At 26.7% G+C, this 27294-nt stretch overlaps 4 protein-coding genes across 4 annotated transcripts in view; 1 reads left to right on the forward strand and 3 right to left on the reverse strand.

Moving 5' to 3' along the window:
• LOC127288007 (angiotensin-converting enzyme) overlaps positions 1-27294 on the forward strand; it is a 74545-nt gene that overhangs the window by 15837 nt on the left and 31414 nt on the right. Inside the window, exon 10 of the mRNA XM_051315189.1 lies at positions 2920-3262. Coding sequence (XP_051171146.1) covers positions 2920-3262 — 343 coding nt within the window. The remainder of the gene's footprint in view (positions 1-2919; positions 3263-27294) is intronic.
• Positions 4774-8475, reverse strand: LOC127288008 (uncharacterized). The gene is made up of 2 exons (XM_051315190.1): positions 8346-8475; positions 4774-7337 (listed from the first exon to the last, which is right to left on the reverse strand). The coding sequence occupies exons 1-2, from the start codon at positions 8355-8357 to the stop codon at positions 6165-6167; spliced, it is 1185 nt and encodes a 394-aa protein (XP_051171147.1). The 5' UTR covers positions 8358-8475; the 3' UTR covers positions 4774-6164.
• On the reverse strand, positions 10296-14031 carry LOC127288006 (probable WRKY transcription factor protein 1). The gene is made up of 3 exons (XM_051315188.1): positions 13643-14031; positions 11717-13219; positions 10296-11651 (listed from the first exon to the last, which is right to left on the reverse strand). The coding sequence occupies exons 1-3, from the start codon at positions 13838-13840 to the stop codon at positions 10947-10949; spliced, it is 2406 nt and encodes an 801-aa protein (XP_051171145.1). The 5' UTR covers positions 13841-14031; the 3' UTR covers positions 10296-10946.
• LOC127288009 (uncharacterized) lies at positions 14627-18818 on the reverse strand. Its single transcript, XM_051315191.1, has 3 exons — positions 18707-18818; positions 17470-17746; positions 14627-17278 (listed from the first exon to the last, which is right to left on the reverse strand). Exons 1-3 carry the CDS (start codon positions 18716-18718, stop codon positions 16533-16535), a joined length of 1035 nt encoding a protein of 344 aa, XP_051171148.1. The 5' UTR covers positions 18719-18818; the 3' UTR covers positions 14627-16532.

Here is a 27294-nt window from a genome sequence, read left to right on the forward strand (position 1 = left end):
AGTAATCTTAAATTTAGAGGAAAATTCCTCTTCTAAAATCCTCTGAATATTTCCTCTTAAAATACGAATATTCCATTTCACTGTAGAATATTTTTATTCTTTGTTGTAATGGAACAATGATAAAAGGAGTACTTTTGCATTTTCCTCTTCAATTACGATTTTCCTGTTTAAATTTAGTATATTTGAAAAAAGGAAAAGTAAATACATGATATCGATTACATTTTTTTCCTGTTTGACATTTGCGCTTTTGTTTTTCGAAACTGTCAATTTTCGTATTTTGTCATAATAGTGTTGTGTTATAAATCGAAAGAACAAAATGGAAAAGAGACTCGAACACAGAAAATTAAAAGGCATTAAAATAAGCTGCAACGCTTATTTTAATGCCTTTTAATTTTCTGTGAAGATTTACTAAATGATTTAAATCTGGGTGGATATATTGAATGGAGGTATAAATACAGAAAATATAACCTCTCGATGAATCTTCATTTCTTACCAATTTTCTTAAATATTTGCGTCGAACTTCTTTGATATTTGCAACTAGCCATAGCATTTTTTATTATTATTGTAATTAAATCTAATGTATTTCAGCTCAGTAAAAAGCAAGAAATTTTTTTCAGAAATGTTTAATTAAAAACCAATATTTCATTCTTTATTCCAGGAATCTATTATAATTTACCTTTTTTGAATGTAAATAATTAAATCTTATTAAATATTTATTATATTATTCAAATTTAAAAAAATTATTGGTTCTCTTGACATTATAATAACACTAGGAATTTTTTTTGTTGAGGTTTTGATATCAACATTTAATTTAATGTGTCAAAACTGTACTTTATTATCAACAACCATTATTGTCTAATAATTAATTCAAAACCTGTGTATTACGGTTATTTTCAACTTGTCAAAATATTAGAATATTATTCTTTCTTTAAGAGGATTTTTTCGAGAGGAAAATCCTTCTAAATTAAGATTATTACTTTTGATATCAAAATTAAGAGGAAAATATGCATTACATTTAGAGGAATCCTCTAGAATGAAGATTACTTTTTTTAAGGTGTAATCACTAAATGTTACCAAAGCAATTATAATTATGACTTCTTCTAGTGGTTATAATTAATTTGCGTATATAAATTTAAAATATGCATTTTATTGTAATTATTTATCTCAAGAACAATATTCGATGTATCTCGCAAGGTCGTTGAAATTTTACTGTATAAACGAATAATTTCTGGGCTAGAATCGGAATATATATATATCGACTCTCTGATGCGTATCAAAATCACGTTTTGTTTCATCTTACATAAGAGTTGTTGCGGTATATATACTGATGCGTTACTCTCATAGTTTATATATATATATATATATAAACAAAAGCGGAAGGAAGCGCGTTAGATTTTACAGTTAATGGCTTGAAAGCGAAGGCAGACTATGCGCGCGATACGGTCGAACTGGATTCATAAATAAGTTGGCACGGACCCAATGTCGATTCTGGTGTATATATATATATATATATATATAATATGGTTGTTGTGGCACTCAACAAGTGTAAGGACGATAAAATATTTTTATTATGCTGCAATTATACTTTCACCGTTGGGTGTACGGTCGTTCGCCTTAATCCGGAACTGAAAGATTCAAGTAGTATCAAACTTGTTCCAACTGGTTCTTGACTGTGATACCATCAATGGCCTTGGCTCTGCAAAACATATATCCTTATATACAAGATGAACGAGTATGCACAACCCTTCCCTCTTTTTTTCCCCCCTATTTTCTCGAAGAGAATAATTCTCCGTCTTATATATTATTATTATTCTTATTTTTTGTTTGCCACCAACGCCCAACTTTTTTTTTCAACAAATTCTTTATATATATATATATATATAGAAAATTCCGGAAAACCTACATTTTCACTCGATTCTAATAGAAAGAAATTGTTGATATCAATTGAATTTGTGAAAAAAAAATTAAATGAATTCTATTGTTATCAATTAAAAATAACTATTATAATATTTTGTTTTTAATTTTTTTATTTATCTGTTTTTTTTTTATTTTATTATTATTATTATTATTGTTTTATCTTCACGGTGTGTAATTGTTAATTTTTAAGAATACTTTTTGTATGAAAGGGCGAGTATTGTATATTAAGTATTATTATTTTATTATTGTTTAGATTATTGAAAGAGATGTAAATTATTTAAAGTCATTTTGTCTTTTCTTATAAAGAAAGTTCTTTAATACTGTTACTTTGGCAAATATAATTGCGCTTTCTTGTGTTAGGAAATTTTAATATTTCAAAGAATATTATATACTCAAAAGTAGGACATTACTTACTGTTTGTCATCTGTTCAGAAATGACCTAAAAAATGCACCCTACTTATTATGAAACGCAATTTAACCATGTCTATTATTATAAAGAAATTCAAAAGTGTAAATTATTATTATTCTTAAAATATATTGACAACTCAAAAAAATAATGCGCGACATTGAATTAAATTATGTAGAAAATATTACTGGAAAAAAAAAATTATTTGATTCAAATAATCGGTTACTTGACTATTATCAAATATTTATTTAAGAAGAAAAGCAAAAAAAAAAAACATCTATCGAAATCCATAAAAAAGACAAGAAAATTTTTTTTTTTTTTTTTAAACAATTCCTTTCCTATGTTACATTTTTTCTAATTCCCAATGCGATGAGTAATTAAAACCCGTATATATTTAACTTTCATTACAAAGGCAATGAGGACTTTCAATTCATTCCTGTAGAGGGGGGCGAAGGGGGAGAAAAAAAAAAGTTGTCTTGATTTTCCTAGTGAAAGTGATGCATAATATATTATAAAGTCCGGAAAATACATTAATGAGGGTATACTGAATGTTTATTTATATAAATTTTTTTTTCTTCTTCTTTTTTTGTCGACAGGATTTCACGAAGCAATTGGTGAAGCTATCGCTTTAAGTGTCTCAACGCCACATCATATGCAAACATTGGGATTGGCCAATAAATATATTGATGACAGTGAGGCGGATTTAAATTATCTATTTGCAATGGCAATGGAGAAAATTGTACCACTACCATTTAGCATTGCCATGGATAAATGGCGATGGGATTCATTTACAGGGACAGCGCATCGTAATAATTTCAACTGTCATTGGCATCGACTCAGAGAACAATATATGGGCGTGAAGCCGCCCGTTTTGCGTTCGGAAAATGATTTTGATCCTGGATCCAAGTACCATATACCTGCCAATATTCCCTACATTAGGTGAGTGATTAATTTTATTTTATTTTTTGGTACACTAGACTCTCGATAAGCGATTATTTGATATAGTTTATAAGGTACAATAGAACTAGATACCTTACGGATTTTTGAAATTACAGTGAAACCTCCTTAAGAGGTGTAGTCGAACCTATTTAACTTGGTACAGTAAAACCTTCCTAATGAAAGGATTTTTGAAGGTACAGTGAAACCTCCTTAAGAGGTTCAGTAGAACTTTTTTAACTTGGTACAGTAAAACCTTCTTAATAAAAGGATTTTTGAAGGTACAGTGAAACCTCCTTAAGAGGTACAGTAGGACTTTTTTTAACTTGGTACAGTAAAACCTTTCTAAGGTACGGATTTTCGAATGTACAGTAAAACCTCCTGAAGAGGTACAGTGAACCTTCTTAACTAGATACAGTAAAACCTTCCTAAGATACGGATTTTCGAAAGTACAATAAAACCTCCTGAAGAGGTACAGTGAACCTTCTTAACTGGATACAGTAAAATCATCCTAATAAACAAATTTTTGAAAGTAGAAACTTCTTTAAGAGGTACAGTAGAATCTTCAAAAACTGACATAAATTCAATGTTCAACCTCCATTAATAACAGTTTGAAGAAATAATTAAATCTTGATAACAATTGAAGAGATACAGTAAAACTTGAAAAATTGTCATTTTATTGGCACACTGTAAAATTTGCATGAGTACAGTAGAACCTTTAGAACTGACATTTTAAGAAGGAGCTGAAGAATTTCTTTAACTAGAAAATTTATCAATATTTTCATAGTTAATTTAAGAAGATAGAATATTTTCATAATTATTTTGAAGTAGAACCTCCATTACTATTTGTTTATTATTCAGTAAAATAATAATTGACAACATGAAAAGATACCGTGGAATCTCCTAAATTTTAAATTATTGAAGATACAATAAAACCTCTGCAATAGTTTCTATGTGATTCATAGAGTAACAAATGAATATTAATTTGAATAAAATAATTCCATCTGTAATAATTATGATAATTATATTTATAATAATTATCATATTATTATTATTATTATTATTATTAATTATAATAATTATTATTGTAATTTTATTTATTATACTAATAATAATTATTATTACTATAATTTCATTAAAATAAAAATGATTTTATTCAAATAGAAATTATTTAATTCAATTAATCAATGTAGTTGAATAAAATAATTTTCTTTTTGTGAACATATCATGTAGATATAAATGACTATACAAAGTATAAATTTATAATATGATATATAATACCAATGGCAGTAATCGAATATAAACCACTTTCATAGTCATAGAAACAGCATCCGTTATTTTTCGTAACAATAGTAAATATACCTTTCTCCTTTCACTGTGGGTTTATAAATCTCAATGAAAGAATATCTCTCTTTCCGGATTAGTATTACCGAAGCACTTACATACATAAGTTATAAATATATTATAGTAAAATTAAAAAAAAAAGTTAGGTTTTCATAAAAATTTCAAACCACTTTCTTTTATCTTTGGTTTTTATTATAAAAAAAAATATAATATATATAAAACGAGAACGAATTGAGATGCTACAAAAAATTTATCAACGCAAAAATAAGGCGAAGAATTTTGTGCAGACATACTGGCAGTATAATTAAAAAATAGCGATTCATTCTAAATAATATACAATGTATTCGAATTTTTATCTTGTCTCTATATAGGAAAATATATATATAAAAAAAAAAATTACAAAATATATTTTACAATGTTTTTTCTACTTATAAATTACAATCGATTACCATTGATTCGGAAAAAAATGTCTTCATTTGCTTTATGGAGCATTTATAAATCTTTTATTACAATATAAGTGAACATCAGTGATCGATTTTTATACACTCGTCCCTTGTATAATTTTTGTCTATTCACTGAAAAAATTTCTTTATTTGTCACCCCATAATAAGAAGTCGATTAATTTAAATTAGTCGCATAAATAATTCACCAGTGAATAAACAAAATTATACATAGACTTAAATTTTTTTTCTTCTCTTTTGACGAAGAAGAAGAGTCAGCGTTTCTCTTTTTTTTAGAAAAATTAATTTTTTTCGCTTTTATTTTAATAATAAAAATTTCTTGCTTCTTGAAGAAATTTTTTTTTGAAAAAAGAAAGCAAAATTATTTCAAAAGAGAAATTTTTCGTATGTTGAAAAAGAAACAGTTTTAATTTTAAAGAAGAACTTTTAGAAAAGAAGAAATAAATGGTTTTTTTTTTAATGAAGAAGAATTCGAATGATTTTTTTTAACTCTTCTTTGAACAAGAAAAAATAAAACGATTCTTCTTTGAAGATGGCTTTAAAAAACAAATACTTTTTCCAAATCTCTTTCAAAAACGAAGAAAGTTATATAGGAAAAAAGGATAATTTTTTTTGTACAAAGAAATTATGCTTGAAAAGAAATTACTCTTCAAAGAAGAAGAAAGACGCTTCTTTGAAATGAAAAAGAAGAAAGAAACCACGGACGAGTGACTCGATTATTGTTGCACTTATCTTGAGAAAAAAGTATCACAGGGTTTTCTTTATGACTTCCGTGAAGTGAAAAAAAATCAGTTTTTTAAATTGTTACGTTTTTTTTTTTTTTTTTTTTGAGGGTTTCGTGACTCAGACCCGAAAGCTTTATAGTTTCGCTTTGGCGTTCGTCCGTATGTCGTACACTCCTATGGTTGCCATGGTAACAGTTACCATAGCAACCGTTTCTATAGCAACCGTTTCCATAGGAACCGTTAGCATGGCAACCGTTTCCATAGCAACCGTTATCATAGCAACCGTTTCCATAGCAGGCCACGAAACATATTTGCTTTTTTTTTCTTTCTTTATTTTTCTTTAAACGAGCTCAATGGCAACCGTCACTGTTATCTTCAATAGCTTCCAAATTCAGATGCATCATGCTCCGAATGTCCACCTCCGCCACCAAAACTTGATTCATAATTTCCCTCATATGTTGATGATGAACCAACATCCTCATGATGACCACCATAACTGTGTACTGGTACCGGCACTTTAACCGCATATGGAACTGGCTTGTGTACAGGAACATGAACATGTTTCGTGACATGTACAGGCACAGGTCGTTCCACTGGTACCTTAACGGGATATGGTACCTCCTTGAAAACTTTGACTGGTATCTCTTTTTCCACTGGATAGGGCGCTGGTACTGGAACTTTTACCTTTACCGGAACTGGTTTTTCCACTGGATATGGTACTGGTTTTTCCACATGTACCTTCACTGGATATGGTACTTTCTTCTCGACAATATAGGGTACTTTCTTCTCAACAGGAACTGGATATGGTTTAGCGATATGTACAGGATAGGGACGTTCAACTGGTACCTTCACGGCGTAATGAATTTTTTTCTCAACCGGAAATGGTGCTGGTACATGAACAGGTACCTTCACAGGATAGGGAATTGGTTTTTCAACAGGGAACGGTTGTGGAACTGGCACTTTAACGGGATAATGAATTTCCTTTTCAACCGGATATGGTGCTGGTACATAAACTTTATAGGGCACTGGACGCTCTACGTGTACATGAACGGGATAACCAACTTTTTTCTCAACTGGATAGGGTTGTGGAATGTGCACTGGTACCTTCACATAAACTTTATATGGTACGGGTATATGTTTTTCAATGGGGTATGGTTGTGGTACATGTACCTTGACTGGATAGGGCACATGTTTTTCAACTGGTACGTGGACTGTTTTTTCCACAGGCACTGGTACTTTAATGGTTTTTTCAATTGTTATTTGTTTTATTTTTCCGTGATCCTCGTGACCGCCACCGTTACCGCCGCTACCAATGCTTGGTTCCCAGCCGTGACCTCCGCCAATGTCACCACCACCGCCACCATAATCGTCACCACCACCATCACCTCCGTAATAACTTCCATATCCATCGCCTCCTTCCAATCCATAGAGGCCTCGTTTCTCTTGTTTTTTACCTCCGTCCACTTTTTTCTCATCCACTGACACCTTTTTTTCCACTTCCTTCTCGCATAGAACCAGGGCAAACAGCCCCAGAAATAGCGTCGGGAGCTGAAAACAAAAAATTGTCTTATTAATTTTTTTTTTTTTTTTTTCTTTTCAACAACCAAAATAGAGAAAAATTATTTTGACAACAAAATTTTTCCTAAAAATTGTGTTATATTGTGATAATTTATTTTCTACTATTGTTAAATTTTTATTTTCAAAAAATTAATTTTTAATTTTCAAAATATAACATTTTTAATTTTTTCTATAAAAAAGGGTTGTAGATTGTACAATATGACTATTGTTATGAAAAATTTTATGTCTAAATAATATCGACCCAAATCCAAAAATCAGTACAATATTTTAAAAATTATTTTACCGGAGATAAAAAAAATAATCAGTAGCGAATTTTTGAAAATTTACACTTTATAAAAAAAAAAATATTTTGTACAAGTGAAAATTTTATTTATCACTCAAAATTTAGAAAAAAATTCACAGCTAAATATTTTTAGAAACAAAATTATCACTATTCGTTTTAAAAAATTATTAAAATATTTACAAAAAAAAAAACTATTAAAATATTTTTTTAAATTAATAAAATGTTAATAAAAATCAATGGAAATTAGTTTTTAAATCTTAATGAAAAATTAAGAACAAATTTTGATACACTATTCTTCTAATCGATAATTTTTCTAAAACATTTTTTTTTATCACTAAATTCTATACAATAGTAGTATTTATACAGTCTAACAATTTTTTTTATCACTAAATTCCATTTGGTAATAGTATTTACAAATTAAAAAAAAATTTCTTTCGAAACCGGAAAAAAAAAAATTTGATCACTAAATTCCGAGTCGAAATTAAATAATGAAAATTTCGATTAAAGTCGTAAATTTTTTTTCAAAAAAATTCGTCACAAGATGAGGAAAAAATGTTTTTTTTTTTATCACTAAATTCCATTCGATAATATTAAATCGAAAATTAGAAAAAAAAATTCGATTCCAGATGAGAAAAAAAAATTCAATTTTAAATTACTTTTTATTCTCTTCTTTTCTAAATTTGGTAAAAACTTACCAAAATTTTCATTATAAAAAGAATGTGTTGCAATCAAGTCGCAGTCCAGACTTCACTGGATGATTCCCCCCATGGTGTAACTGATTTTATACCCCGGGAACACTTGCTTTCCCCGCGCTAAGAATCACTTCCCGCCTTAACGTTCGAAAGCGAAAATTCACGTATGTAGTGGTTTTCTATATATATATATATATATAAATTTGTATGCGCGCATTCGTGTCTATATTTTTATAAACCTCTCAGACTTGCACGCGAGACGACGAACTTTGCGTAGGTATCCGCTCTAGACACACAAGAGACCGGATACAATCTTTACTATACTTCGACAAGCCAATACACACTTCTGTATATACCCCACTATTTTATTTTTCCTTGATGCGAAATCACCTCTTGCATGACTACCGCATGATATGATGCGATGCTTTTGGTTCCTGCTCACTCTCAATGAGAGAATAAATTTGTTTCATTTAATCAGTGAGAATATGAAATAATCATAATTATTATGATTACATTACATTGAGGAACTTTAGAAAAAAAAACGCCTCTATCGCGCGCGCGGCATTATAATAATTATAGACATCAAGTTTAAAAGGGTACCAATCAAATCTTTAATGTCAAATGGCTTCAATAACGATTTATTTTATGGAAATAAATCTTGATTTTTGAAAGACGGAAATTTTAATAATTGATAATAAAAATATTAAATAAATAATAATAATAAATAGTATAAAAATAATAAATAATAATTAAAAATTACAATATAATAATTAATAATTTAATATATTTCGTCACTTAATTATTTGATGATAAATATAATTTTAATTTTAAAATATAATCAATTAGAGGAATATTTTTTTCATCTATTTTATCAATAGAAAAAGGGGATTTTATTTTTGAAAAAAGCAAATTTGGTTCTCTTAAATCCTTCTCGGGATTTAAATCTTCTTCCTACTTTCGCCTGCTTTCCCACCGAAACGTCTCTTTTAAACAATGGATGTTGATTATTTTTTTTTTTTTTTGCCATTTAACCAACCGTATCTAATTTCATTTAAACGAAACAATGACCAGAAGAAACATATAATTATGCAATTTAAATAACTATTAATAAAATAAGAAATAAATATATATATATTTTTTTTACTGCGCGCCACCTTTCATGAATTTATTATACGTCCATAGCACAAAAGGATATAAAAATAAATATTGTCATTTCTGAAATATTTGCAAACAATAATTTTAATTATTACTAAAAGACGAGAAAAAACAATTAAACAGTAGTAATAATATAAAAATTGCAATAAATAATGCAATAATAATTTCTTTATAATATGGAAATATTAAATAAAAAATTGATTCAAATAAAAAATAAATAAAATAAAATAAAATGTAAAATAAAAAATAAAATAAAAAAAAATTATATTAAAACTTTCCAAATTTAAAAAATTAAATTCAAAAAATTCTAAGTAAAAATATTCATATTTAAAAGCTTTAAAAAATCTCTTATTTTTAGTTTTAGTTCCACACGCCTGTTATTAGATTTCCATACATGCACAGTTGCTTTCTGTAAAAAAAAAACAAGAAAATAGTTTTTGTTTAATAAACTTTTTTTTAACTAAAAAAAAAATTTTCGTAAATAAATTATCATTATTTACTAATTTATATTCATTCGCGTTAAGAGAAAACAAAAATTTCTTAATTTTATTATTATAAAATTCGTTTATATAATTATATAATTTACACTTTTCCCTACATCTATTGAAGATTTAAATAAATAAAATAAGAAAATAATTTTTAATAAAAGAACAGAAAATATATTTCAATAAATCTTTATTTATTACACAATTACATAAACTAATTCCTATACAGCTTACTAAATTATAATACTGAAAATATTGACTAAAAAAAAAAATTATATAAAAATTCATTTACAATTTCTTTGCTTCAACAATTTCTTATTAATAATACAATTTATATAAATAAAAGCCTTATACATTAAGTACACATTTAATTAACATTTTTTTAAATTATCCTAAGCATGGTTCATTTACTTTTTCTCTTAATGAAAAAATTAAAGTCATGCTCTGCATAATTGTTCTAGAATTCATAATGAACAAAAAGCAATCTTTTTTTTAATTTTACTACGAGAGGAAAAAAAATTGCTCTTTTACACTATACAAACTCATCAGAGTCAATTCAGCATAAATATAAATGACAGAATGTTTAAGTGACTTGTGAAAACTTCCGTACAAAATGATTTGAACTTTCTCGGAATATAGTTAAGCGAATATTATATTAAACAAAAAAATTATTTGAAACGCTACAAAGATATAATAATTGGCCAACTTTTTAAATTGATTTTGTTTTTATACATTCAACTTTTGTTTCTTATATTTCCGTTATTGAAAATTATTATTGTCCAAAAGAAAATATTTCTTACCAGAAATAATAATTTTTCTGTGAACAAAGAAGACAAATTTTCCCTAAAGGAATTTCTTGAACCATTTCTTTGAAATGAAATTAAAATATTCGAGAATAAAAAATTGTGTTTCTCAAAAAGAAACATTTGTTCAGTCATTAATTTAAAGACGCACTAGACACATTTCAAGACCATTTAATTTTTCGCAATCGATTTTCACTAACTGCAGAATCATTTTCAATAATTTTGTCTAATTTACTCTCTGGTCTAATTAATTGCTCGTAAGGTTGTAAAGGAAGATGAACAATAAATGGCCTTCTTTTTCTAAGTGCAATTGGAATAGATTTATCGAGATGAATAGTAAAGGGTCTATTGTCATGAACAATAGTCTGCTGTTTAGTGATATGAAATGGTCCAGGTAGAGCTGTATTAACAAATAGTGGAATTTGTTGTGCATCTGTTATAAATTTCTGTTGTTTTCTCATTGGTATTCTTTGTGATCTTTGTGTTGCAATCACATCATACGGATGATGAGGTTTCATTTTAATACCTTCATTAAATCTCCTTAATTTTGGTACTGTCAATATTTTCGAAGGTATTGGAGGCATATCGTCTTCTTGATCTTCTAATTTTGACATTTTTGGCGGTAATTGAACAAGCGATGGTCTACGCGGAATTCTTGGCAAAGATCCCTGAGAATTTGTCTGTAAATTTAATTCAAGATTTCCCTGTAGATTACTTTGAAGATTTGCCCTTAAATCTTCCTGAATAATTCTTTGAACGTTTAGTGGCATATTTGCCTCATTTTGATTTAGTCCAATTGGAGGATTAATTGATGGACTTATTGGCATTGAACGATTTATTGAGAGTACTGGATTTTTTGTCACCATCTGTAGAAAAAATAGAGAAAATCAATAGAAAATTCTAAAAATGTTTTCAAAAAAAAAATACAAACCTTATCATCAAGCGTCATGGGATAAACTCTATAAGTTGTTAAATCTCTAAAAGGATTATTTATTCCAGAATTTTTTGAATCATTAAAATCAGTATATGTACGATAAGAACGAAATCTATCACCGTTGGTAACATTTCCTCTTTGTGTGAAATTTTGATATTTATTGGGCGATCTTCTAATATTATTTGAATATCTTTCTTGCATCAATTTTTGATATTGAGCTCTGGATCTTTCTTTAAATGTATTCCTAAATTTTGCTGCTGATGATTTTGGTGTTGTAATTTTTTCTGTTGTTGCTTTCTCACTAGGTCTCGAATAAACAGGACCATCTCGATAAAAATAATCATCTCGACTCGATCTTCTTCGATAGGAATTAATATTTTTCGTATCATTTTCGATAACAGCCTCTGGAACATTGTCATCAAGATCTTCTTCATCATCGTCATCATCGTCATCCGATTGCCAAGTTTTAAAATCAAAATCCTTTGGTGATTTATCATTTGTCGTTGGTGGAGAAACTTTTCGAATTGAAGTCGATTGTTTGTCTGCTGTTTCATCATCATCGGACCACAATTTTAGTGAATCATCGTCATCATCCCAAAAAGAACCATTGGGAAATGATTCCTCGCTAATTGTTTTAAAATCTTTGTGCCAATCTGAATAGGATTTCCATGTATCCTCGTCTTTATATTCCGGTTCTTCTTCTTCTTCTTCCTCTTCTTCTACTTTAATAATTTTTTTTGAGTCTTTCTTTTTCGAAAAATCGCCACCACTCGTGTAGAATTTCAACTCGTCTTCTAATTTACCACCGGAATTGGTTAATTTACTACCAAATTCATTACGAAAATCAGAATCAAAATCACCAAAATTTTCAGTAATCTCAGCATTTGTATTTTTTGATGAATTTAATTTTTGATAATCTGTATGATTTGGAATCGTGTAATCATCATCGATATCTTCTAATCGTCCTTCTTCGTAATCATTGACACTTTTTGTATCCTGTTCTTCAATTGGACTTGAATAATTGTTATTATTTTTTGTATCATTTGATTCGTCATAATCATTTTCATAATCGTCGACACCACGTGAATCATTGTAACCTTTTTGATCATTGTAATCATAAACTTGTGAATCTTCATAGTCAGTTTCTGATCTTGTATCATTATCATCGAGATAATCTTGTTCGTTCAATGGCGTTTCATATTCATCGGGAAAATCTTTTGATTCAAAAATAGATGTTTTTTCATTATTGTAGCGCGTTGATTCTGAGCCTGGTGCCGCTTGTTCCTCAGCTGTTTTTCTTGCATTTGAATATGATTCCTTAACGGTGATTGTCATTGATGTTTGATTACCAGCTTCAAGTGATTTTTCCACTGCTCTTTCTGCTGCTTTTTCGGCAGCACGTTCCACTGCTAATTCGGCTGCTCGTTCCAAATCTTCTTTACGTGCCGATGACATTGTTATCCAGAGATAAATGAAAGCCACGACTATCCGCTTTTCAAGCTGTAGATTTAAATTTTTTTTGTTAGCCGACTTTTAATTAATTTAACAATTTTTTTACTATTTATTTTTAATTATCAATTATTTGAATTTTATTGCTATAAAGATATAAATTTTTTTACTCCCAATTTTTAAAAGTACTTTCAAAATTTTTGTAAAAAAAATTCTAAATTTCCCAAGGAAAATTACTTTTTGAATAAAAAAAAAAAAAATAACAGACTTTTTTAATCACCATTTCACTGAATACACATTGAATATTTTCTATAAACGTTAATTATGTAAAAGAAAACACTGTTTTAAAATTTTATAAGATTTACAATAAAAAATACACTGTGTAATAAAATTCGTGTTTCCTGTTTTGATGCACGTATAATCACAAAATTAAAAAAAAAAAAATTTTTTTTTGGCAAAATCAATTTTACCGACCAGATGTCCCATGGCTAAAAGTTTGTAGACGATGCGCTGGTAGAAAGAGAACTGGATGACGAAGGAAAGGTACCTGGCATTATTTATACCAAGTACGACTTTCGCTGGTACAGATAATAAGATTTTAAAGTCCAGCTCTCGATTCGGGTAATTATCCACCTTTTTAAATGATCTGTATAATCCTACTTTTACAGCCATTGAAGGTGCACTCGTGCCAACTTTGCTCGTAAATTTTCCGATGCTATATATATATATAGTTATCCATTAGTCTCACTTAATCTCTTTATTTTATATAAAGAAGAAATTGTCAGAAAAAGTTTAATAATAAAATTTATAAATAATTTATTTTATTTTCCAATCATATAGAAAACAATTTCGTTTTCCCAATTTTTTTTTCCTTTTATACAATTATTCATATAAATATTATTTTAATCTAATATTAGTTGAAAATTAATGAATAATAATTTTTATTATCTAATATTTAATTAAATTTGGAATACAATTCAGTTAATCTTCCAAAAAGAGGAAGTAAATTTAAGAATATTTCCTCATGACATAAGAAAGTATAACGCAAACATAAATTATTACGCCAAGTTTCTATTGTTTTCGTACATATAAAAACAAAATTGACTTGTGCGTAATTATTGACATTAAAATTCATCGCATTTTCTAAATCCCATTTCGAATTACGACGATATAATACCTTGAATTTTTTTTTTTTATTATTTATTAGAAATTCAGATTTTCGATTAATTAAAATTTCTAATTTCATACATTCAATTTGCTATTAACATTTTAAAAATATTTTTCTTTGTTATTTAACATTTTCTTCAATTAAATTATTATTTTTCAATAAAAAAAAAAAAAATTTTTTTCCATGTCTTAATAAATTTGTATCGAAAATGTAATAAATCTAAGTTTAAAATAATTTAACGAAGTCAAATGATTGTAATTTAGATTTGTGAATTCAAAAACAAACGCAAATTGGATATTTATAAATAATGCCTTGATTTATTTTGTCGAAGATGAAATCTCACGAGAGAAAGGAGATAACTTTTTCTGTTTAATTCGCCGCAAAAAAACGCATATAAGTGTGCAATAGTCGAGAAGGAATAATTGTTGTAATAAATCCGCTACGATTAGTTGCCAACTCTCATCTCATTTGAAAATTCCTAAGTCCAAAAAAAAAAAAAAAAATAAAAGAAATTAATTAAGAAATTATTATAAAGTATTTTTTTTTATTAAATTGTGTGAAACAGGTTTAAAATATTAAAATTATTTAACTATCCTACAGTGAAATTGTCACTCGAACAAAACATTTTTTTTCGATTAATATGTGTTTTTTGAGTAAGAAAAGCATATTTTAAATTTTTTCCCCTCGTACCACTCAAACCATTGGTCAAGTAATAAAATCCATTCAAAATTGTCATAGTTACAATCGATCAAAGATCAAATTTCAAGCAAATTTTAATGATTTTTAAACATTCGTCTAAGTTTCGCTAATTTTTTCAAAGTCAAAACAATCAAAAAAAAGGCAAGTTTTAAATTTTTTATTAATAGTATAATTAATAACGAAACTTTTAAGCCATTATAGACCTCGATCGGATAAAAAATGACAATTCTACACCAGATTTATTGAACAAAGTGCTTTTTCACTTTTAGTATATTTTCAAGTGGTTTCGATTTATATCAGTTTTGTATAGAACTAAGTTAATCGAAGCTCACCAAAATGAGTACTCGGGGGTTTTCGAGGTCGCTAATTACGAATTAGGGGTCATTTTTTCAAAATTCAAAATGGTGGATCCAATATGGTGGACAAAATTTTAGTAATTAGAGCTAAGTACACCAAAATGAGTACTCGGGTGTTTTCGGGGTCGCTGATTACGAATTCAAGGTCTGTTTTTCAAAATTCAATATCTAGTCTGGATTGATTTTATTGACAATAGTATTATATTTCATATAATTGGACTAGATATTGTCACTACGCGATAACGTAAATAAAATTATAATATACGGTATCCTCCATTATGAATTTTGAAAAACTGAACTCAGTTTCGAAATCAGCGACCACGAAAACACCCGAGTACTCATTTTGGTGTACTTAGCTCTAATTACTAAAATTTTGTCCGCCATATTGGATCCGCCATTTTGAATTTTGAAAAACTGACATCGAATTCGTCATCAGCGACCCCGAAAACCCCCGAGTACTCATTTTGGTGACCTTCGCTCTAATTATTAAAATTTTGTCCGCCATATTGGATCCGCCATTTTGAATTTTCAAAAACTGACCCTGGATTCGTAATCAGCGACCCCGAAAACCCCCGAATACTCATTTTGGTGTACTTAGTTCTAATTACTAAAATTTTGTCCACCATATTGGATCCGCCATTTTGAATTTTGAAGAACTGACCCCGAATTCGTAATTTGCTTGAAATTTGAATTTTGATCGACTGTAACTCTGACAATTTTGAATGGATTTTATTGGTTGACCAATGGTTTGAAAGATAATTTAATTATCATTCAAATGATGATTTATTTTTTACATTTGGATTAACTGCTTTCTCTACCGGTGACTTTATGTGACGTCACACCTCGAAAATGCATAATTTGCTGTTACAAAAAAATTGCACGAAAAAAAAATGTTTTGTTCGAGTGACAAAAAAAAAAAATTGAAATTTATAAACCTGTGTTATAATTTCATAAATTATCCTACTTTCTTATCAGCTATAAATATATATCACAAATAGTTTTGCAAAAAAAGGACAAGGAATACATTTTTTTTTTGTACCGTTTTTTGAAACCAATAATTTTTATCAATAAAATTTAACTTTTTCGTAATTAAATTATAAAACGAAAAAATTACCTCGAAAATTGAAAAAAAAAAGATTTTCTAATTTTGCTCATGAACTTGTGGAACATGATCGTTAATATCTTGATCGTAATTTTCAATTATTGGAACGGGAATTGAATTTTCAACTGGATAGGGAATGGGTTTTTCCACTTCAACTTTGACCGGAACGGGAATATGTTTATTGACAAAATAGGGAACATTTTTAGTAACAGGAACAGCATATGGTTGTAATACAGGAACTGGCACTGGTCTATCGATAGAAATTTTAATTGGATAATGTACAATTTTTTCCACTGGATATGGTTGTGGTATTTGTTCAGTAAATTTAACGGGGATAGGAATTTTTTTCTCCACAGGAAATGGTTGTGGTACTGGTACTTTAATTTCATAGGGAATTTTTTTCTCCACTGGATATGGATTGGGAATAAATATTTTCACCGGTACAGGACGTTCCACTGGTACATGAATTGCGTACGGTGTTTGTTTAATCACTGGTATTGGTTTTGGTATTTTCACGGGCACCTTCACAAAAACTTTAACTGGTACTGGAATTTTACGCTCAACTGCATATGGCTCGGGTACAGGTACTTTTACCATATAGGGAACATTCTTTACAACTGGATAGTGAATGGTATTTTCCACTGGAAAGGGAACGGGAACTTTCTTCACAATTGTCAGAGTCTTAACAACGTCCTCGCGAAGATGTTGAGCTATTATCTCTTCTTTATTATTATTATTGTTATTGTGACTCGCCTCCGCTTGTTGGTCCTCTTGAAAATTTCCCTCTAAAAAAAATTTATTCTAATTATTAAAAAAAAATTTTTTTTTTTTTTTATTATGGAAGAAAAAATAATTATTTTATTATCTCACGTATTATTTTATTATTATTATTTATTTTTAATAAAAAAAAATTAATTGTTCACAAGAAAAAACGAATTTTTTTTTTTAAATAAATTTTTAATGAATAAAGAATGACCTTTGTTTTCTTGATTGGCGCCAGTTCGATCGATACTTTCATTTTCTTTGCCACTTCCAATTTTCTTGGCCGATGAGAATTTAATAGAATTCACTTCATTACGATTCACATTTTCATGAGGGAATTTTGTATTCATTGGTTGCACTCGAGTAACGACATATCCAATTTTTCGATTTGATTCTTTGTCATAGATGTATTCAAATTTTTTGATTTTTTGAGATATTTCCCCACTGGTGAATGTGACAATGAAAAGTGCCAACACTATCGCTGAATAACTCTATATTAAATCGATAAATTTAATTAAACATTTTTATAAAAAGAAAATTAATTGACCTCTTTTTCTCATTTCTTTTAAATTATTTTTTTTTAATAAATAACAGATCTTTTTAGTTTATTATTTAATTTTCATATTTTATTATCTATTTTTTATTTCTTTAATTTTTTATTTTATTTTAGACCTTTTTATTCATTGTTTTTATTTTTTCTTTTTATATATTTTTTTTTTGCAAATTTTTCTATGGGACATTTTTTAAATTCTACTATTTTGAAATTGATTAATTTTATCTATTATCTGAACAAAAAATAAATCTCACAAAGGAAACTCTCGTATAAGCCAATTTATTTTTATATCACAATACACCATAATTAATGTTTAATTAACACGTCGACTGTGTAAGAAATTGTTTCAAATAGAGAGTTTCGTTTTGGTTCGCCTGTTATAAAATTCGAACAAGTGAGAAAAATTAATAAATAAAAATAAATTTTTACTATTATTATTATTATTGTAAACTATTTTACTTTATTTCTTTTTTTATTTCATTTTATTAATTCAAATAAAAAAGATAATAAGTCAAAAAAAAAAATGAAATTTTTTAATTTATAAAAAAAAAATTAATTACAAAATATAAAAAACATTTTTTTTTTTATAAAAGCCAAAACAATTGAAAGTGTTGATTCAAGCAAATTTATTAGATATTTCACGAGAGTAAATGAGTTTAAGGGCTTAACTATATCAATTGAGCGAATAAATTAAATGACCAACAGAAATTCTCACAAAACGAGAAACGTGGGAATTTAATCGTTAAATCCAGTAGATAGGCTTTTTGGTAGCCCTCCTTGTATCTCATCACAATTTTGTGATTTCAATTTGCACTATATATTTGAATTTTTCCCAAAAATTTTAATAGAAAAAAAAAAAAAAATCACATCACTCGCGTTTAATATACGTAAAACGTACCGTGTATCCCATGACAGTGAAAAAAAATCAAAAAACTTTTATTTTTATATATAAATTTTTTTTAAACAAAATTAAAATAAAACTCTCGTTGAGAGATGAGGTTTAATTCTTTTTCAAGACTGACCACTTGAATCGGTATGTTTTCGCTCTTTATACGAGCAATTATGGTGAGATGCAACGAAGCAGTGCTTTTCACAAGATATTATTTCTTGGAGAGGCGTCACTATTTTTCACGAGATCGGACGTCGATCTCAAAAAAAGAGAGCGAATATCACTTCTCTTTCTCTATACACTATATAGAATATAAATATATATTATTTGAATTTTTGGTGCGATAAATTTTTTTGTCCCTTTTTAACACTGAGGTGAAAAAAAATGTTTGTTTTCAAATAATGCGAATTTTATATAATGTCGTTTTTAATTTAATATTTTATAGAGGGGAATTTTTATTTTATTTACTTTTCTTTTTTTTTACCTATTAACGGAATTATAGTAGAAAAAAGCAATTATAGTCAGACGGTAGTTTTTCTGAAATCTTGAAAATGCGTTATTAGTAGGCAATAGACAGTTATATTCAGACGATACATTTTCTCATTTTTTGTAAATTTATTTATTTATTTATTTATTTATTTATTTAAATTTATTTAAATTTATTTATTATAAAATTTATTTATTTTGTAAATTAGTGGTAACAATTTTAATCAAATAAAAAATTCACGAATTTTCAATTTTAGTCAGACAAGATATTCCTGAATTTTTGTAAATTTTTTTTATAAGTAGAAACAGATAATTTTAGTCAGACAACCCACTTGGAAAGATTACCCGGCAAGTGCCCCCTGGAGGTTCTATCAGAATTCCGCCGGAACTTCCAACGTAATTCCGTCGAAGTTGCAAAGAATTTCCGATGGGATTCCGACGGAATTCCGACAGAATTAGGACTCTAAAAATTTTGAAAAAAATTAATCGGAATTCCATCAGAATTCCGTCGGAAATTCTTTAGAACTCCGATGGAATTCCGACGGAATTACGTTGGAAGTTCCGGTGGGATTCTGATAGAACCTCCAGGGGGCACTTTCCGGGTAATCTTTCCAAGTGGATAAATAAATCCCCTTAATGTGATAAATTCATATTTAGTAAAAATAGATTATTTTAGTCAGACAGTAAATTACAAAATTTTTCGAAATTTTGGATTAGTAGTAAAAGTCATTTTTAGTCAGACACAAAAGTCCCGAAATTTTAATAAATTCATTACTAGTAGGAACAGATAAATGTAGTCAAATAAAATATATTTCCAAATTTTTTTGTAATTGTCCAGTATTTCCGAATTTTTTTTTCAAATAATAAGTAGTAAAAGCCAGTTATTGTCAGACATTGCGCTTAAATCGAATTTTTAATTTCTAAGTAGTGAAAATTATGTTTAGTCAGACAAAATTTTATTTTTACAAATTCTTGGTAATTATTTTACAATTGATTACAAATTACTAACTCAGGTGATTTGATTACCATGAAATATATAAATAAATAGAAGAATTAAAAATTTTTTTCAATAAAAATTGAAAATTAAATTTTTTTTTTGATAATAAGCAATTAGCTGGCAATTAAAATAGTAAATATCGTGTTCTTTGATTAAAATATGTCAGCACTTGGATACCAATTAAAGTGTCTAGATTACTTTCTATTATTACTCCTGAGGCTATAATATTTTACCTCGACTCCACCCTTCACCTTTTACTATATATATATATATATATAAAATAGTTCGAATAACACACGATTCCCATTGAGTTCAAGCTCAGGTCAAGTGCAGTCGTAACGATGGCATAATGACTTTCGCCATTCTATTTACAACTTCGCTTTTATATATACTTTAGCGTGAATTGCAAATAATACAAATAAATTTCCAATAAATAGGTAATTAATAAAAAAAATTATTATCATACCATTTTTTATATCATATACAAATTATTTAATTACTTTTTTTTTATTGTCGTATAAATATTTCCTTTTTGTTAAAATCGTTCTTTAATTAATTAATTAGTCAATTAGTTAATTAATTAATTATTTAATTAGGATAATTAGTTACTTATTTAATTAATCAATTCATTAATTAGGTATTTGTTAAATTAGTTAATTAATTAGTCAATTAGTTAATTTTTTAATTATATAATTAGTTAATTAATTAGTTAGTTATTTGTTTAATTAGTTTATTAGTTTTTAATTGTTAACTGTTATCATATAAATTATAATAATAATATTTAAATTTTATCATAATTTTTATAATTATATAATATTATAATAAATATAATTATAATTGTATACGTAAAAAAAAATTATTGTAAAACATGTTTTTTTTATTATTATATTATTATTAAAAAAAACTATTCATTTAAAAGAAGTAGGAAATTATTTTTTCATTTAATCATTAATAAAATTGATTTCATACTCAGTCAGTCAGTCTGCAATATTAAAAGTGATTATTGTGTCGTTAAACTCATCTAAATCTTTTTTAAAAACGTTCATTATAATATTATCGCGATTAGATCGAGAATTTTCACCAAACAACACGCGATCATCATTATATCAAACACTAAATATATATAAGAGAGTTAAATAAAAATCTAAGAGAGTACCTCATCACACGCTAAAGAATTTAATGCTTCAAATCACACATTTATTGCATCTTATATATATATATATATATATATATGAGTTTAATAAAAATTATAATTATATTGGAATAATTTTTCCTGCGCAGGTTAAATTCTATTAATTGCCAACTAATTCAATATTTCAATTGCTCATTATCATTTCCAAAATTAATGCGGATAAATAAAATCCAATAATAGGGATTGCGGGCGGAAATAATGGGAGTAAAATGATAATTTACTAATTAAATTACAATCAATAATAACAATATGGATTATTATAATAATTTTCACTATTATCATAATATATAAAAAATAAAAAAAAATATATAGGAAAAATTTTTTATATACCTACTTGGAAAGATTTAGCGGAAAGTGCCTCCTGGAGGTTCTATCAGAATTCCGCCGGAACTTCCAACGTAATTCCGACAGAATTCTGACGGAATTAGAACTCTAAAAATGTTGAAAAAAATTAATCGGAATTCCGTTAGAATTCCATTGGAACACCGTCGGAATCCCATCGGAAATTCTTTGGAACTCCGATGGAATTCCGACGGAATTACGTTGGAAGTTCCGTCGGAATTCTGATAGAACCTCCAGGGGGCATTTTCCGGGGAATCTTTCCAAGTGGATAAAATAATAATTTTTTACTATAAAACAAAATAGTTAATGAAATTAATTAATTTTCATTTTTTTCTAAGACGATTTTCGTTGGATAAAATTGAAAAATTTATTAAAAATTTCTTTCTCCACTGCAACAATTTTTGGTTTATAATATGTTCAGTGGCACGCGTAAGACGTTATTTCCGGCATTATGAAAGCATTATTAATTGCATATTTATCTCCTACTTGTGTGTATATATATATATTAACTTATGTATGTTGAAACGGTCATGAGCTTGGTCTTGTATTTATATAACGCGAAATTTATTGTTATGAGTGAATGTTAGAAGTCGATCGATATTTTTCTCTTTTCACTTACTTTCGCAAATGTCATGTGCAAATTTATTCTATTTTCATCAGCGCTAAATGCTTTTCTTACTGTTCTTTATTTAAAAAAAAAATAACAAAAAAAAATAAAATAAAATTTTTCCATATCATTCTATTAATTCACTAAATAATTTTTTTTATTTATTCATTTTATTTTTTATTATTTTTTAATTATAAATTTTTATTACTAATTTTTTAATGAATTATTTATATATAATTATTCGTGAAAATAAATTAATTATAATTTAAAAATTTAACTATTTTATTATATAATTAATCGATTTATTATAAATCTGCTAATCTTATAATAATTTTACAACTAAAATATATGAATAGTTGATGCACATTCTATAGCAGTTATAAAAATTTTATTCAGTAATTAAAATATTTAATTTTACAGTATATTATTTGCGTATAATAATAATTTCTAAGATTATAATATTAATGAAATTATTATTATATAATATGAAATTAATTGATAAATTAAATATATAGTTATTTAGTTAATATTTACATGAGGTTTATATGTCCGATGTAGGAAATTCAGTCGTAAAATAAATTTAAAAAAATTATTTAATTAATTGGAAAATGATAAATTTAAATTTTTCTACTCTTACATATATCTGAAAGTGTAATCTATATAATCGTAAAATTGTATGGAATTTCGAGCGATGTTTATGATAAAAGCAAAGAATAGGAAGTTAAACACTATTGAAGTGAATTCCATTAAAAACTTTATTTTATACATGAAAATATGTGTTTCCTACTCGTTTATTTCAGAAAATCCATTTCGCTGAAAGATACTTACATAACATATTCTCGCCTTCCATATTATATTGTAACTATTGTTTATCTGAATAGTTTATAAAAGAACAGTAATTCAAACTACAATCTTTCCTTCCTTTCATAAATATAAATGTATTGAAGATACATTTTTAAATTAAAAAAAAAAATTTATTTTTTAAATAAAAATAATATAAAAAATTTTAATGATAAAATCAAAAATTTAATAAATATTTCTAGAATATTTTTGTTACTGAAACAATAATTATTTTAATTTATATTTAATATTAAATTAGTAATTATTTTTATTTATTATTTTTAACTGTTTAGTCATTATTATTATTATTTTCTGAAAAAAAAATTTATTTTTCATATGAAATGCTTTCATACATTTTCTTATAAGAAAAGTTAAATAAACAGAAAAAGTTTTAAACCGCTTGAAATATTGTGGAAAGTTGATTTTTATTCTCATGACATTTCAAATCTTTTTTTTTTTTGCTTCAACTTTTTTTAAGTTTCAAAAAAGAAATTTATGTTAAAATATATTATTTTTGTTATTTTATATGTGACGAACAAGTTTTTGAAAAAAATGTGAAGAAACTTATTGTTTGGCATTTTATTTAAAGTTATTTTTATTTTGATTATTATTATTCAAGTATTATACGCGTTTATAAAGAAACTAAGAAAATAATCATTATTTCGCATCGGTGACTTGAAATATACCTATAAACCTTAAGTTATTATCGCGAACACAGTTTTCGAAAGTTAATCATCTTCATATTCAGTGATCCATGTCAGCTTTGAAAATTGAAAGTATATACACATCAATTTCTTTGTATATATATATATATGATTGGAGCCAATTTTCCAACATTGTTTATAGATGTACATTAGATTTTATTCATTTTCAATTGGATTTTTTTTTATTAAAAAAAACAATTCATTTTGAATATATATTTCCTTAATTATTAATTATTTGATTTTTATAATTTTATAATTTTTTTTTTTTTATTTTTATATGAAAATTTTTATTTGTTCGAAAAAAATTTTTTATCGAATTTTTTTTCTTTTTGAAATTTCTTGATATTGTTTAATAAATTTTAAATTAAGAAAAAATTGGTAGAAAATTTAACAGACAATTGAAATTATTATTGAATTATTAATTAAATTATTCTTTTTTTGCTTAAAAAATTCGCATTGGAATTTTTTTTTTCAAATCACAAAAATTCTTTTTTGAATTATATTTTACTGATCAATTATTTGAATATATTTTGTTATTAATGTTATTATTAAAAAAATTTATTGTCTTTTTTTTATTATATTTTGTTATTTGTTTTAATATTTTATTTATTTATATATAAATATCGTGGCCTCCTTTATCGGCAGCAGGAGTATCAAGAAGTTCGAGAATTTTCCACGAAGCGAAAGGTGTCTCCTTATTACAGAATCCATTTGAATCATATATACATTGCTTTCAACTTACCTTTATTTCTGTAATAAAATCAAAAAAATTTTCCATTTTATTAAAAAAAAAAAAAAATAATAATAATTAAAAATTCTACTTTGTAAAATATTTTTTGATATATTTATATAGACAAAAATAAATAAATTCTTTTTAAAAACGCAAAAATAATTAAAAATTCTGCTTCGCGAAATTAATTTTTGTTATTTAAAGAGAAAAATAAATAAACTCTTAACAAAAAAAATATTTTTAAAAAACTATTTCGCGAAATTTGAACATCTAATATAAAATGACAAAATTAAGTCACGTTATTTAATTTTTTTTTACACAATGTCATACATTTGTGCACATGAAAATTACATAAAGTTTACAAAATTAAAAAAAAAAATGACGAAACATATATATATTGTCACCTGGACATGATACAGTTTTAAAATTGCATTTCAAATATGAAAGTTTTGCTTGAAGCATCCTGCCAATTTACGCAAGAGTTAGAATCGCAATAACTGGGTTTTTACGATTTTCGTAAAAGTATATATATATATATATATATATAACTTTTATTATCGAAGCTACATTATTTATATAAGTAAAAAATATTATAGACGGCAAGAAAATATATTATTTTCGTTATTAATCTGTCCTTTAAATCATATACAGACAATGAATAATGAAAAAAAAGAGAGAAAAAGAAATTGTGAAAATTCACGACATAATCTAAAATCAGATGCGTGAAGTTATACCCCATATGTCCTATCGTAAAATGGATCTATGGTTCTATTGTGCGCTATATTATTATAAAGGAATCATTAGTCATTCAAATGGACATAACACAGATCTCACAAGGAATCGTTTCGCAAATTGGAATTTCGTGTTTATATCTTGATTATATCATCTATTACGAGTTACATATATACATATGCGAGAATGGTCTTTCTTAATATTCACATTTCTTCTGAAGATTTCTTTCTTTCACAAAAACTTTTTTCAATATTTTTAATCAAAATTTTATGAAAAGAAGAAGAAGTTTTTTTTAAATTGAAAAACTACAAAGGAAGATTTTAAAATATTTGTTATTTTAAGTACTGATTTCAAAGTTTTGAAGCTACCAATAGTTAAAGTAATCAATGCTTAAAGGAACCAATAAATGAAGCAATTATTAAAAATTGAAACAATGATTAAAGGAATAACGACTAATGCTACCAATAATAAACAAAATTTTCAAAAATAATCGAAGCTACCAATAATTGAAATATAACTAATAATCAGAGGAACCAATAATTATGGCAACTACCTAATAATTTGAAAAATAATTCAATCAATCAATAATTAGAGAAATTGTTAATTGAAGGAACTGACAATTGAAGCAAAACAATAAATGAAGTTTTTAAAAATAATCGAAGCTACCATGATAATTAAAAACTAGAAAATAATTGAAATTACTAAAACTATACAATTCATTAAAACTCTTTCAAATTTTCTCAAAATTTTTTTTTATCAAAAATTCTTATCCCAATAGTGAAAAAATTTCTCCTTTAATTTTTAAGAAATAAAAATAAATACTTTAAATGATAATAAAATATAAAAAATAAATTTAAATTATAAATTGCTATAAAATGAAGTTATTTATTATATTTAACTTGACCATTTAATTCGAGAGGAAATTTGAAATTACGAAATCGCTCTTTACATTTACAAACTAGATTGACCGCACATTTACGTGCACGGGATGCAAACGATTGGTGGGGGATCGAGGGAGAAGAGATCGTTTCCTGCCATCGCCTGAGCTCTTCCTCCATGTATATTATCTATATATATATATATATATATATATATAGGGTCCAATGAGAGGGAGAGAGATTCTGATTCCAATCGTTTCTTGTTCCCTGATTATGCCAGCGGAGGCGGTGGCAAAACATTCTCTGCTCTCTCGTACACTCATATATATAATACTGTTACTTTCAGACTAAAGTCGCGTGCACTAATAGCAAATTGCATAATTTTCTCTTCGCGGACGAGCAAGTCATTTTTGTGAGTCAAGTGTGGCTCTATTATATATATTCTAAGTAGGCCGAATGCGACTCGACTCACTTTTCTAAATTATACAAATTTCTATGAGAATTACTTTTGTAAAAAATGATTTAGTGACAAAAAAAAGAGAGAGAAAAAGAAAAACTATATCTCCAAAAAATTAAAACTATTCTTTTATTCCAAACTTCTAATGTAGAAAGTTTTTCCAAATTTTTATTCCGTTACCTTAACAACCTTTGTTATTGTAATTGCTACTTTAGTAACCGTTACTAAGGGAACTGTTACCTTAGCATCCGTTACTAAGGGAACTGTTACCTTGGCAACCGTTGCTAAGGAAACTATTACCTTAGCAACCGTTGCTATGGTAATTTATACCTTAGTAACCGTTGCTACGCTAATCGCTACTTTAGTAACCGTTGCTAAGGGAATTGCTACCTTAGTAACCGTTGCTAAGGGAACTATTACTTTAGCAACCGTTGCTATTGTAATTGCTACTTTAGTAACCGTTATTAAGGGAACTGTTACCTTAGGAACCGTTGCTAAGGGAACTGTTCCTTTAGGAACCGTTGCTATGGTAATTGCTACTTAAGTAACCGTTGCTAATGGAACTGTTACCTTAGCAACCGTTGCTATTGTAATTGCTACTTTAGTAACCGTTATTAATGGACCTGTTACCT

This window comes from Leptopilina boulardi, unplaced genomic scaffold (genome assembly GCF_019393585.1).
Source record: "Leptopilina boulardi isolate dan_hultmark-lab unplaced genomic scaffold, ZJU_Lbou_2.1 LbouV2_38, whole genome shotgun sequence".
Classification (NCBI taxonomy): domain Eukaryota; kingdom Metazoa; phylum Arthropoda; class Insecta; order Hymenoptera; family Figitidae; genus Leptopilina; species Leptopilina boulardi.

What these genes read in the sequence shown, in the direction of transcription:
- LOC127288006 (XM_051315188.1), bottom strand. Translation starts at nt 13,840, where the DNA reads ATGGCTGTAAAAGTAGGATTATACAGATCATTTAAAAAGGTGGATAAT. An exon ending in TTTTAGCCATGGGACATCTG is followed by an intron (nt 13,220 to 13,642) that starts GTCGGTAAAATT and finishes TTAAATCTACAG; the next exon opens with CTTGAAAAGCGGATAGTCGT. An exon ending in CCATGACGCTTGATGATAAG is followed by an intron (nt 11,652 to 11,716) that starts GTTTGTATTTTT and finishes TTTTTTCTACAG; the next exon opens with ATGGTGACAAAAAATCCAGT.
- LOC127288009 (XM_051315191.1), bottom strand. An exon ending in CGCCAATCAAGAAAACAAAG is followed by an intron (nt 17,279 to 17,469) that starts GTCATTCTTTAT and finishes AATTTTTTTTAG; the next exon opens with AGGGAAATTTTCAAGAGGAC.